Source organism: Homalodisca vitripennis, chromosome 1, assembly GCF_021130785.1.
Source record: "Homalodisca vitripennis isolate AUS2020 chromosome 1, UT_GWSS_2.1, whole genome shotgun sequence".
Classification (NCBI taxonomy): domain Eukaryota; kingdom Metazoa; phylum Arthropoda; class Insecta; order Hemiptera; family Cicadellidae; genus Homalodisca; species Homalodisca vitripennis.
In genome coordinates, this window is record NC_060207.1 from 141312661 (window position 1) to 141327658 (window position 14998).

The window sequence follows — 14998 nt, forward strand, 5'->3', positions numbered from 1 at the left end:
CCTGTCTTACAATTGACCCTATGGTTATGTTAACTCTATTTAAAAATTAAACAATATCAGTTAGAATTGATTTTGAAATGCTTCTGTGAGTAATTTTGTTAACTACCGATGAGTACACTCTGCCCTTAGTAGTCACTTAATGCAGTATCTAGCTAAGACTCACAACTGAGAAAAATAGGTTCAAAGTTAAGAGAGTATTACTTTTAAAATAATATCCTAAATCTAGTTTTTTAGTTATCAATATTTCAAAATAATTTCTTAAAATTTTCATTAGAATATGAAAGTTCTTTTAATTCCTCTCATTTTAAAAGTAGCTAACTGAGTTTTTGCTTAGTAATCCCATCTTGGTCTCCAAAGTTGCATTACAACAAACAAATACTATTGATTGAAAGAGCCTGTTAAATGTAATCAACTGTTCTGTCTAACCATTGTTTTATGACAGCATAACCATATGTTTAATAAATATAACTTCTATTTTCAATTAGAATACAAGAAATGTTTTCTTTCTTTTGCCGCTCATTTATGGCCTTTGTGCCTTTTGTGTCTTTTGTGTCTAGTGTTTTATGTATACTTATACATAAGATCTTCTGTCTACTCCAAGACTTCTATCGAAATAATTTCTTTGTTCTCCAGAAATCTTTTGCAATTCTATAGAGAGCAAGTTTCATTACAAGGAGCCAGGATGTTATACTTTTCCTTTAACATTTTATTTTAGTTCTTACTTATTTCTTCAATTATTTCTCATTTTATTACTGTCTTTCTTTGTTAGCTGAGACCTAGTGTCCACATTATTGTACTATGCCTGATCTCTGTTTTGGATTAATCCAGTATTTTGTTCACCACTGGTGAGGTTTGGGGCGGGGCTATCAAGACTGCATAATTACCCTGCACTGTATCTGCTGCAGGCTCCACTAAGTCTAGACCTACATAGAGATTATCATTGCAATTCTAATGTTATCACTGCCAAGTTAATTTAAATAATTAGGCATATGTAGCTTGTTTTTTTTTCAATTTGCGCACTTAGACCAGTCTGATCTGGTATTTCCAAGACTATAACAACGCATTGTTTAATCATGGTTCATGTCGTGATCATCATCTACACGTTTTTCAGTAATAAAGTTGTTCTCACTTAAATTACAACAAATGATACGGAAGATATAACTTCCTCTACGATCCCGTAATATAAATTATGACAAACAATATTTGCTTTCGTAGTAAAAAAACATATGATTCCAATAGTTTAGTCCAAAACTTTAAAATTTTATGTTCGAGGGCCTTTCAACGTCAAGATGCGTCAACGTTAACGTAAGTTGTGAATTCGAACAGTTTGAAACATTATAAATATTCTTACAATATAGCAAACTTACCAGCTGAATCTTAATAAAACATATATGTATCAATAAAATGATATTAAAATTTTTGGTACAAACATTTGTTATATTGTTTAATGAAAACGTTAATTTCACACACACACACACACACACACACACACACACACACACACACACACACACACACACACACACACACACACACACACACACACACACACACACACACACACACACACCACACACACACACACACACACACACACACACACACACACACACACACACACACACACACACACACACACACACACACACACCGCACGCGCGCACACAATGTATCAAAAGTCAAGATCTTCCTAATTTTAATAATTTTTAAAAATATTAATGAATTTTAATTGATGTTTGCCAATAGCTGATACACTAGATTGTCTGTTTTCTAAGACCTCACATTCCTAAAGTAATTTTTATAAGTCTTTTTGTTAGAGGTATATTTTTTAACTTCCACTTTTATCTTCTTTAATTCATTTATATTTCCAAGTATATTATTTATCTTACTTGTTTTAGAATTGGTTATAATTATGGTAAATACTTTTTAAATAGCTTTTAATTTCTTATAAAATGAACCGTTACTCATAGATTGCTGAACAAATTTGCCACTCTTTAAAGTGGTTATTAAATTTTTTGATGAATCCTTCTTTCTTTGTTTCTAAAAAAAACTTTATTAATTAGGCTGAGAATTCATTGAAAACTGCTATCAATTTTATATTATTTAATTCACTGGGTACAAAGGTGTTGTAAGTAATCTGTTAGTTATGGTGTGGAAAACAGCTCGTTTGGGAGGAGGGTGAGTGGTTTGAATCATGTGGTGTGAATTTGCAATAATTACAAGTGGGGTTTCTGTAAATTCCGTTTTCTATATTGCCTATATTCTAATTACTAATACATATAAAACTGGTAAGGATAGATTTGTTTCAATTCCGGAAGTAAATTTGATTTCTGGTTGGGTCATTTGAATTTATTTGATGAGTATTGGAAAAATTTTAAGATCTTATTCTTTATTAAATATACCAAACATATCATAAACATAATGAAACCAAACTCTGAGAAATTTTTTTATTTAAAGTTTTAATTTAAAGTATTGAAAGTCATATTTTATTCCACATTTAGTTCAAAAATTGCTAGTAAAATGTTTATAATAAAAAATGATATTGCGTTAAATTTTGATGTTCCTTTAGCCTGTTGTAGAATTGGTTTTGAAATTGAAATGCGGTTTGAGACATGTATGAATCAGTTAGAATGAACTATACATTCTAATACTATTAACTATTATACTATTAACTATATACTATAACTATTCGTTAATTTCATATTGTGTTAAGTCGCTAGATATGAACCATGTCTTTATAATATTTAAATTAAATTTCAGAGTGACATTGAAACACTGATGTTGTGGAAATGTTTTGAATTGCTGAATTAACCATTTGGGTAATAAGTAAATGGGTGAGCTTACCCATGATACTATGAACCTCATTTTGTTTTTTGCCTTGTGGATCTTAGGTAAGCAATACAAACGCGGTAAACATCACTTTGAAATTATTAGTTTTCTGCATTATACTTTGTTCATGAGCAAGAACTTGTTAAGAAGATTTTTAGTGATTTTAACAAAAGGGCCTTATAAAAGTATTTCTTGAATTCACCTGCAATAATCAGTTTTTTCATAATGACTACAGCACTAATGATATTAATGGAATACTTTGTTTTCAACCTCATTTCCAAGAGGTTTGAACTGATATACTGGTTCATTCTGTGTATTGATAGAGCATATTTTGTTTCAAAATTATAATGACATCTTGGCCATTTCTTTAGTTCTACTCCTAAACATACGTTACTTTTTGTAATAGTTCACAATAGAGGTTTTTCGACGTGTGCAATAAAACCAAAGGGTACACAAATACAATAGTAACAAAATCAAATTTTAATTTTTGAAAATTATTTATTCATCCAAATTTGGGTTTAGATTGGTTAGATATAAGAAAGCACACTTCTAAATTTAAAAGGTACGTCTGAATGTAAGAGGTTGATTCATGTGGTTTCTTCTAGAACTTCAGGATCGTCATACATTAAGATACATAATTTTCTGTCTACGCCTCCTAAAACTTACCTGATGAAAACCACGAGGTTTTACTAGAACTAGAAGACAGGATTGCGTGTGAGGATAGGGGGGTTTTGTTTATTTATTTATTATTTAACTATTTATTATTTTTAGTGAAAGTTCGAAGGTCATTCCCATTTAAAGGTCTATCTCCCATAATAACCGGTAGCAGGACGATATGGTGCTTTCTCATAATTATATATTGATAATTAATATTAAATTTATATTTTTACCGTCACTAAAAATTATATATTGGTGACATTTTTACAATACCTTTGGCTTAGATTAGAAAACCAAGAGATCAAGGCTGGCCAAACTAGACGAACAAGGATCCGGAGGTGATGTACAGTACTCTCAATGGCTATCGCTAAATTCAACGACTACCCGGAATATACAGTTCAAATCGTGTTGTAGATAGTGCTTCTGATGGACACCACGAAAGGAATCAAAGAGGATCAAGGCTGGCCAAACTAGACGAACAAGGATCCGGAGGTGATGTACAGTACTCTCAATGGCTATCGCTAAATTCAACGACTACCCGGAATATACAGTTCAAATCGTGTTGTAGATAGTGCTTCTGATGGACACCACGAAAGGAATCAAAGAGGATCAAAATCGAACTCTTCCCCTATGTTATCAGCAAGTCAAGTACAAATATTGCTTATGACACAATTTGATGATCGATGTGTGGATTGCCCCTTGAGCTAGGACTACCGTCGTGGATCTCCAGTGACGTGAGTGGGGGTATATATAAGACCCAGCAGACACCGACACCACACTAGATCGGGCTCGGGACACGATGGTAGTGGCGTTAGTGTTGTGGCTGGCGGCGGCGCTATCCGTGCTGCTCTACCTGATCGTAAGGCGTATGCGCTTCACCCAGGCATTCCACTTCCCTGGGCCACGCGCCTGGCCACTCCTCGGCAACTGTCACCTCCTCTTGGGCACCCAGTCAGGTGAGACCTTCCAAGAGATCAGGATTTAGTTTTGAAAATAATTAATTGTATTCAAACTTAGTTAGCGTAGTTATGTTGAGAAATTGTTAAATATAATAATAACTCAAATGTTAGGATATTGTTCTACGGACCAAGAGGAGCCAAAATCTAAATGTAGTCCATAAAAATGTCCTAAAGGCAGTAGTCCATCTATTTTCGTTTTCCGTCTGTCTGTGTGTTTGTTTTTTGAAGTCATATTTTTAAAAGGATAGCATTCAATCTCAACCAAACTTTAGTAACACTCTTTATGTTACTCAATATCATCTATAATTAAACGTAGTTTGGTAGAATATGCAAATTTAATTTCTAAATGGTGACCATTTAACATGCTAAAACTAAAACTTCTAAAAATGTACAAATTTACGAGATAGTAACAAAATTAACTTTTTGCACAGCATTTATCACCAAATGAAATGACAATTTAAATGTTGATAAGGGTAACAAACAACTGACTTATTGAATGATGGTCCGGCCATGCAAGTTCAAACTAAAGTTTCTTCAAAATTATAACAGTTTAACAATAGACCAGCGTAAATATATTAAATCATGCAAAATAATTTATTGGATGTGATTTGTTCCATTGTACAATTATTACCTTTTTTGCGAAGAAACGTGATATTGGGTATGCATGGTCGGATGAAATTTTCAGAATGTCATTTATTGTTTACCCGATCTATTTCAACATTTGAAGTGTCATTTAAATTCTTGATAAATGTTGGACTAAAAATTAATTTCTTAATTTTTCTATTTTTTAGATATTTAGTTAATTGCCCTTTTGAAGTTTAATTTGCAAATTGATTCATAGATCCTGTCATGAAGAAGAGTTTAATGAAGTGTGGTGAACGTTAGTTGATTAGTTTTAAAAATATGGCTTTTAAATATAAAACACATATACTCAGATGGTCGCTGAAAGTGATAAACCAATGCTTGCATTAAGTTTTTAGCTCTTCTTGGGCAATAGAACAATTTCCTGAGTGAAAGTTTTATACCAATCTATATATAGCATAATATATTTTCATTAAAAACATGCAGCTTAATGTAGGTACCCTTTTATATCTATTGATTGAAATTTGGCTAATAGGACAGTAGAGTTGATTTCTAAAGAGCAAATATATTTTAGAATGCATTTAACGGATTCCCTTTCAATTCAAAAGTAATTAAAAGAAAACAAATCAAATCAAAACTAAACGCTTTCAAAATCTGTTATGCAATCTTATTTGTTTTTTGTCGATCATAATTTTGTTTCTGTATGATAAGTCTAATAATACGTTGAATTGCAATGCAAATTTGTATTTTGTAAAGAACTAACTAAAGTCATGAATAATTTTAACAAGCCACATTATAAAGCGGGTTTTCGTAGGTTCTTTCTGGGATATACCTGTATAGTCCTATTTTGTTTATTACAAACCCAAGAAATGTAGCATAGGTGTTTTCTTTTAAATAAAAAAAATGAAATAAAAAAAGATTTTAGGTACTCTAAAAAAACATTGTAGAGTTATATTAGTAAGCTTTTAGTATGTAATTAGCTTGATTAAGTTTAATTAATTAGGCTAGTAGCTCAGTAAAAACTTACTTCGTCGCTAAAGATGATACCGTATAAATCAAGTAATTATTCGGTAATAATTATTCGAATAATATTTTAGGTCTAAAATCCAACCAGTTTTTCATAAAAGTTGTTTGTTTATAAATAAACAACAGTAACTTTGGCGTATTTGATTTATTAGAATTTAATTAAATTTTCTTTAATGAAAGAAAAACAAAACAATAAATATTTACATTTTATGGTTTATGTTAGGAGACCATTGGAGGGTCTCCTTATCAAGATGATGTGAGTAGACTATTATCTCCTGATCCGTCAGCTAGTATCCTTGGACTTTTTCTACTGCGTTAGTTTGCCTTTTAAAGGAATGACTTTAAATGTATACTTTTAGGAATGATTTTCATTGTAATGTAGGTTTGTTTGATATGGTGAAGTCTCATTTAAAACTTCAGAAGTGGAGACAATATTGCCATCATCCCATTTTCCCCATTCTAAGTAATAGTAACATTAATATCAATCTTTACATCTACTGATAAACTACCGCATATAAATTGTTTAGTTGCAATAAACTGAAATCAATCAATCAATAAGAGAGAAGGAGATTATGACTCTAATCCGTATTTACTAAAGTCCAACGTACAAATTGTACAAGCAATTGTAATGATTTTGTAAATTCCCAAAATAAATTATAAGAAGAGCAAACGAACAGACTTCGCTTGTTTTCCTTTCTGTAGTAATGTTACTATGACCTACTATGTAAATTCACACAACCTTTTAATTTGTAATTGAAGCAATTACGAATAAATGTTCAAACGTACAGCATGGGGCAGAGATTGATGAAAACCCTCAAAGATTTAAAAAGCATTATTAACAATCAACCTCATACTTTCTAGTAGTACTACCTACAATAATTTAAAAGGTGTTTAAAAACTGTTTGTGTGTAGCGTAATGGTTAATCTTGGGTTCTTCTCGTTTATTATGTACAAAATAATTAATGAAGTAAGATTTTACTGTTTTTAAATCATAACGGGAATCAGTATGTTAGTTGAACATAGTTAAAATTACGTTGATTAATGATAGCAAGTGATGCTATGTATATTACTGGAATACAAAATAAGGCAAATTAGCTAGTTATTTCTTATTAAATGTTAACCAGAGAAGTATTAGTGATAAGGAAGAATCCGATAAATGGTCTGTACACAGTTCAGATCTCGAGCATAAATAAATAGTTCCTGCAATGATGCATTTGAAATGTGTTCACTGTTATTCACTGAAAGGTACCTTAATGCGATAATTGATATACAAGAAGAAGGTATCATAGTTAAATTTCAAAACGAAATCTAAAATAGACACGGAAGAAATTCAGAGGATGGCCGTGTATTAAGTAGGCCAATGTCACGCAGAGACAAGCGGCCGAGACCTACACCACTTAGTAAGTAGTAGCCTAGTAGGCGCGTGGATGGCAGGCAGCGTGTTCTGCGACGACTTGCGCTAGGTCGTGTTATCTAAACTAGTAGTTGTATTTTAACATAATTTTATCTGTTTATTTTATCATGACATGATTGGACCGGGTAGTGAAGATAATATAGGTGTGTTATTTCCACACAACTGAACCGATACCTATGTGTGAGATAAATGCACGAGATGACGAGGATATGTTTTCAGTCTGATTTACGATTGCATCAGATTACCGAAAACTTGGCAGTCTGTAATAAAAAGCCGTATTGCATTAAAAAGTAATCACTCTTAATTCACGAATAAACTATAAACATTTAAATCTATTGTGTTTATGCGGCAGTTGCCATGGATATAGTTTCTTTTATGATTGGATCAGATTACAGAAAATTTGGCAGTCTGCCGTATTGCATTAAAAAGTAATCACTCTTAATTCACGAATAAACTATAAACATTTTAATTTATTATGTTTATGCGGCAGTTGCCATGGATATAGTTTCTTTTATGATTGGATCAGATTACAGAAAATTTGGCAGTCTGCCGTATTGCATTAAAAAGTAATCACTCTTAATTCACGAATAAACTATAAACATTTTAATTTATTATGTTTATGCGGCAGTTGCCATGGATATAGTTTCTTTTCTGATTGGATCAGATTACAGAAAATTTGGCAGTCTGCCGTATTGCATTAAAAAGTAATCACTCTTAATTCACGAATAAACTATAAACATTTTAATTTATTATGTTTATGCGGCAGTTATCATGGATATAGTTTCTTTTATGATTGGATCAGATTACAGAAAGTTTGGCAGTCTGCCGTATTGCATTAAAAAGTAATCACTCTTAATTCATGAATAAACTATAAACATTTTAATTTATTATGTTTATGCGGCAGTTGCCATGGATATAGTTTGTTTTATGATTGCATCAGATTACAGAAAATTTGGCAGTCTGTGATACAAAGTCGTATTGCATTAAAAAGTAATCACTCTTAATTCATGAATAAAACTATAAACATTTTAATTTATTATGTTTATGCGGCAGTTGCCATGGATATAGTTTGTTTTATGATTGCATCAGATTACAGAAAATTTGGCAGTCTGTGATACAAAGTCGTATTGCATTAAAAAGTAATCACTCTTAATTCATGAATAAACTATAAACATTTTAATTTATTATGTTTATGCGGCAGTTGCCATGGATATAGTTTCTTTTATGATTGGATCAGATTACAGAAAATTTGGCAGTCTGCCGTATTGCATTAAAAAGTAATCACTCTTAATTCACGAATAAACTATAAACATTTTAATTTATTATGTTTATGCGGCAGTTGCCATGGATATAGTTTGTTTTATGATTGCATCAGATTACAGAAAATTTGGCAGTCTGTGATACAAAGTCGTATTGTATTAAAAAGTAATCACTCTTAATTCATGAATAAACTATAAACATTTTAATTTATTATGTTTATGCGGCAGTTGCCATGGATATAGTTTGTTTTATGATTGCATCAGATTACAGAAAATTTGGCAGTCTGTGATACAAAGTCGTATTGCATTAAAAAGTAATCACTCTTAATTCATGAATAAACTATAAACATTTTAATTTATTATGTTTATGCGGCAGTTGCCATGGATATAGTTTGTTTTATGATTGCATCAGATTACAGAAAATTTGGCAGTCTGTAATAAACAGCCATATCAATCTCTAGTTGGTCAGATTGATTGTCGATTCATCTTCAAAAGTGCATTATTGTATTACCAGAAATGGTTTAATATTCGTTGACTAAATATGGTTCTGCAGAGCATCGTTAAAATATTTCAAGATCTGTATACAATACAAGAATTACAAAGTAGTCTTAAACTCGGTTACTTTACATTAATTTACATGTAAATGTTTATTGTTTTGTTTTTCTTTCATTAAGGAAAATTTAATAAAGGTCTAATAAATCAAATTTTTTATTTTGTTTGTAATGTATCCAATCAATTCCTGTTTTATCAGGTCCGGTAGATGTGCGGCGACTTGTCCATAAAGCAAATAGATTCGCCGGTGCCTCTTTTCGTAGTTGCTCTGGTTGGCAGGTATAGTAGTTCATTCGAAGACGTAACTATGACCAGTGACATAATATTTTAATATAGACAATTTTCCATTAAACTGATATAATAATCGATAACACGAGAGACAATTAGTTTACTCTTTAATTATATCATGTAAATGTATAAACAAAACCGTCTTGAAGAATGAAATTTAGTCCCAAAGCGAGACTTTCCACGATCTATTTGGAATAGACTCGTGAAGTTAAATCTGTGGAATTTATGAATAATTCAAGTTTAGCTTTCTAAGCATTAGAAATAGAACCATTTCTTCTTGTTTGAACTTTGGAGCATTGTAAGTAACACTTATGCGATAGAGAAGAAATAAAGGCTCTGAAAAATTCAAACCAAGGTAAAGGTAGACAGATGGATAATTGAGTCCTTTCCATAATCTTAGCAAAGGCAGAGTAGTCTTGAGTAGTAACATTTATGAGAGTGTCTCGGGATACCCTAATCTTCATTCTCAGATTATGAACCAAAGCATCCATAAAAATATTAGGATAATTATGAATAAAACTTTAAATTGAACTAGGAATCAAATTACGATTCGATTTATAAGTTAAACTACAACTATAAGTTATGTACCGAAACAACAACGGTTCGATTATGACTCTAGCTTTGAACCGGACCATTAACCACTCTATGACCCAAACCTTGAATTGAACATGAGTTAAATTATGAATTAAACTACGACCCAAATCATGACCTGAAATATGAGCTGAACTATAAACCAAAAGCCGAATTATGACTCCAGCTGTGAGCCGAACCAATCTATGAACCGAACCTTGAGTGGAACCGTGAGTTGTTAAATCATGAATTGAACTACGACCCGAATCACGACTTGATCTATGTCTGTTTCTGAACTGAATTATAAACCAAGAGCCGAACTATGATTCTAGTTGTGAGCCAAAATCATTGGTATCTATACATGACCAAAATACGATAAATGTGATAGTACAACCGCAGATCGTAGATACAGCCATAATTACAGTATAAATTAATGATTATATTAAACTTGAAAGTTATTAATATAAATTTCTGCGTGCAATTAGCTTAAACAATTAACATATATTTTCCTACGTTTTTAAGATTTCTGAAATTATTATAGCTTCTAGTATATAGCCTTCATTATTCGTCAATCATATAAGTTCGTGGGAGCATTTGAGTACGTTCGGAGCACCTGGCAAGCGGCCCAGCACTTTACATGAATATGCCGCCGTCTTCTTGTCGCGCACATTCTTGTGGAGAGGTAGCTGTTTGAAACATGAACGTGTTGGAAATAATCTTGACCTGGAATTCCTTAGTAAGGTTAAGGCCAGAAAAGGTGAAAAACAGCGAGACAATGGGTGTGTACGCGAAAATTGGAAAATCCCACGTGCTTTTTTTCTTAGGAATTTTACACTTCGCCTGTAAAGATATGGTAGAGCAAAGTGTTACTTAGTGCCTTGAATTCAGGCAAAAGGGTTCATCTGAACGAAACAGGATGTGCTAGTATCAGGTTTATGTTGGCTTACATATATGATATACAACCATTATATTATATGATTATATTAATATTAATATAATATTTTAATAATGTTTTGTACTGCGTGAACAGTCTTACAATTATATTACATGTTCAGTGAAAACTAGTTCTATATATTTAAATGTTCCCACTATATGCAGAATTAATACTGAAAAAATTATAAAATTGTTCAACACTGACGTTCTGTATTGTTCAGTTCGAAAGTTGTCTTTGCCTCGAGTCTCTCATATTTATGGATATCCCGTCTTGGACCAACTCGCACTAGGGTCGACAGTACAAGTTGACCTCTAAGATATAGAGACAACGTAAAGTTAACAACTTAAAGTTCCTGAAATAACCTTTGCACGAATCTCTACATTCAGTTTTGAAAGAATTCTTCCTTTTGTGATCTAAACACGCCTCCAAATGAGCGTCGACGACCTTCACTGCGATACTATAATCTCGTCCTTGTTACTGTTGAACATATTCATCACGATTGATTTGAGACTGTTCGTTTCCAAATTGATTTTTGGAAAAATAATTAATGCATGTCAACTGAATGAATCACTTTATTTTTTAGATGCTATTTTGATTTTTATCTGATAAGAGTCGTGTGGTTAGCATATTGTATGAACATTCAATTAAATTTTGGATTGAATAAATGAGGACAAAGACCCGGTCCCAATATTGATCCTTCAGAGACACTGTGGTGCATCTCGACCCTACTTGACAGAACGTTGGAATTATGGACGCACTGCTCTCTATGTTTTATACAAGACAATAGTCATTCGCGCGGCAAACCACGAATACCACTAGTTCACAAATGGTGCAGCAGTGTAGCCATGGTGCACAAGATTAAAGCGGCCCATACACTAGACGTGCAATGCACGCCGTGCCAAAATTGGACGAAACGTGCCAGTGTGTGGAGGTCTCCGTGCTAAGCACGCCGTGCATTGCATGGCACGATGGCAATCAAGATCGGTTTGATTTTCGGCGTGCTGTGCCACCTGCCGCCGTGCCATCCTGCAAGTGTGTGGACCAGTCCCGCGCTACGTGCTGAGAGTGCAGTGTCTTTTGAGGTTATTTTTCGTTCTCTCGCGGCAAATACTCTCCTATATTTATCACGTCGACTGCTGACACAAAAATTTTTCGTGGCAACTAACCGTTGTTCCACCGTTATAGCTTTTCTCAGATTAGTGTCTTGTCTTTCGATGCGTGGCCTAACCTTTTCAACACATAACTAAATGTTTCGTCATCCATTCGCAAGTGGATCCTGTAATAATTTTTATGATTTTCACGTAAGCCTTTCAGTAGTCTCATATCAGAATACATTTCTCTCTCTTTTAACTAATTTTTCGTCCATAATTGTCTTCTTCTCTTCTTCACTTTGCTATCGTCATGAATCGCACCAATCAACAATACTGTTAATGCTTTATGTTTAGTAGTAAAATATAAGAGGCATAGTAGTAAAATATCACAGCACGACAATACTACACAATATATCAATACCACAACCAACTTCTAGCACGTCACGGGACTGACTAAACTGTCAGTGTGTGGGGCACAAAGTGCCATGCCAAGCACGGCGTGCCAGTATAAAAAACTGCACGGCGTGCAATGCACGTGTAGTGTATGGGCCGCTTAAAGGCTTTGGAGAGGCCGAAAAACCTATTCCTCATATTCACATATTCTCTCCTCTCCGGGTCATCTAAAGTACTGTGGATGAGTTCCGTTACGACATCGATGGTTGGTTTGTTTTTCCTAAATGTCGGCCGCTTGAGCCCGCCAGTAACATTTCCTACATTGCGTTGCTATCTGGCTGTGGTTGGCTACACACAATTCCAGAATAAATCCAACTGAAATTCGCTATAACCCGCTGGTTGAATTGTTTCACGACAAACATACATTGCGTTGCTATCTGGCTGTGGTTGGCTACACACAATTCCAGAATAACTCCAACTGAAATTCGCTATAACCCGCTGGTTGAATTGTTTCACGTCAAACATACATTGCGTTGCTATCTGGCTGTGGTTGGCTACACACAATTCCAGAATAACTCCAACTGAAATTCGCTATAACCCGCTGATTGAATGGTTTCGGGTCAAACTTACGTTGGATACACATAATTCAAGAATATCTCCTTTACTTTATTTGAATTAATTTTTGTTCTAAAATAATAACAAAGTTGTATTTTTAGTAGTATAATGGTAAGAACAACTGCTAGTTTTTAGCCGCGTTGTGTCAGGTTCGATTCCCGTGATAAGATCAATTTTTGTTTAGAAGGTTGAGACTGTTACTGTAAAACTTGACCACAGTGCCTCTGCTATGAAATAATTCATGCGATAAAGTGACAAATCAAAAGCAACTTCAGAACCCTAAAATACCTATTGTTTAAACCCCTGTAGTTAAGTTGCTGTTTTATATGTTCTTGATATCTGTTATGCTTGAACTCTGAACCCTGGTTGAAGCACATGGACAGGCGTTCATGAAGGAAGATATGTTGATACTCAAACGATACAATAGCAGTCAACTAGCTGTTCTACATCTTTTTACACACCGATATGTTATTATACACCGATACTGAACAATTTGTATCACATGTGTAACTACACACAGTAATTAACTAGCAACAGTGATATTGAACTAATATTATGTGTTGTTACACGAAGTTAGTTAGCTAGCTGTACTACATGTTTGTACACAATAATGTCAATTGTAGCTGTACTGATATTCAACTATAGCCGTCTAGCTAAATTTATTGTTACACAATTATAGTCATATAACACTAATATACGCTTTTAAGAAACGGATGCTGAACCGTATGCTGCTATATATCAGACCGAGTGAGAATTTATAATCGTTACTTTTCGTAGAAAACGCGATAGCGAGAATTTGAAGGAGGTCAGTATTCTGATTAATTAATTAATCAATGCCAGACGGAAAAAATATTATCTCTGACAAGAAAGGGTCAATTTATCGCCTGTGACCCCGGTAACAGACATCGCTTCAGACTGATTCGGCAGATTTAGCACAGGATTATAGACTGTCGGTTGTTCCTAGAACCGCTGAATACGGTACAGTCCGTGTAAAGCTCTTGTTGATGCAGTGTGTATTGTAAACGCCAGAGAGTGTAATACTGGTCTGCTATCATTATGCGTGAAGCGAACAACACATTTCATTCATTCCGTCCATGTTTTATCACGTTGATAATTTCACAATTTTCCTGACGTACCTTTTGTAAATAATTTTCCTTTACAGAATTGTAAAGGAGAAAAGCATTAGTAAATTTGAGTGTTTAAATATATCTGAACATCAGACGCGATTGGATAGTATGTTCGACTATGTAAGCCAATAAGCCGTATTGGAGTCCCAGTTGTTTAAAGATAAATCAGCGCCAGCCAACGATACGAAGATCGATTATTTGGCCAATACTAGCAGCTTTCAGTCTGTCTTGTTGGTTGACGTGATATAACTATTATTTATGTTCCTGACGGTCAGTTGTGTGTGGGTCAAGCTAAATATAAAGCATGATAAAAAGTATCGTTTTCTATTTTTAACACAATAGCAACACCTCGATTTCCTCAAACAATAGATTCTGTGTTTGTACAATATGCAAATACGCCCTCGTTCCCTAGACTAACTACAAGTGGAACACTCATTCTGCAATTTATCCGAGTTCATCATATGTGCACCATGACGTTATAGGTGTAAGTTACAGTCTCTGGAACGTATACATTCTCGGGGTAGTAGATGGCACATGCTGTTAACCTCTAGGTTTGAGAACGACCTCTAGGTTATTACGTCTCTTAGAATAAGAACGCACGACGTAAATCTGAAGGTTATGGCTGTGTACTGCTCAAGATAGACTTTTTTCCAGTCCCGCATTCCTGACGAGAAGGACCAATCAGTTGATAGGCGTGTGGCA

General features: G+C 33.7%; 1 protein-coding gene across 1 annotated transcript in view; it reads left to right on the forward strand.

The window, feature by feature from the left end:
• Positions 1-4244: 4244 nt before the first annotated feature.
• LOC124372492 (cytochrome P450 4C1-like) overlaps positions 4245-14998 on the forward strand; it is a 47594-nt gene continuing 36840 nt past the window's right edge. Inside the window, exon 1 of the mRNA XM_046830896.1 lies at positions 4245-4442. Coding sequence (XP_046686852.1) covers positions 4286-4442 — 157 coding nt within the window. The 5' untranslated portion in view covers positions 4245-4285. The remainder of the gene's footprint in view (positions 4443-14998) is intronic.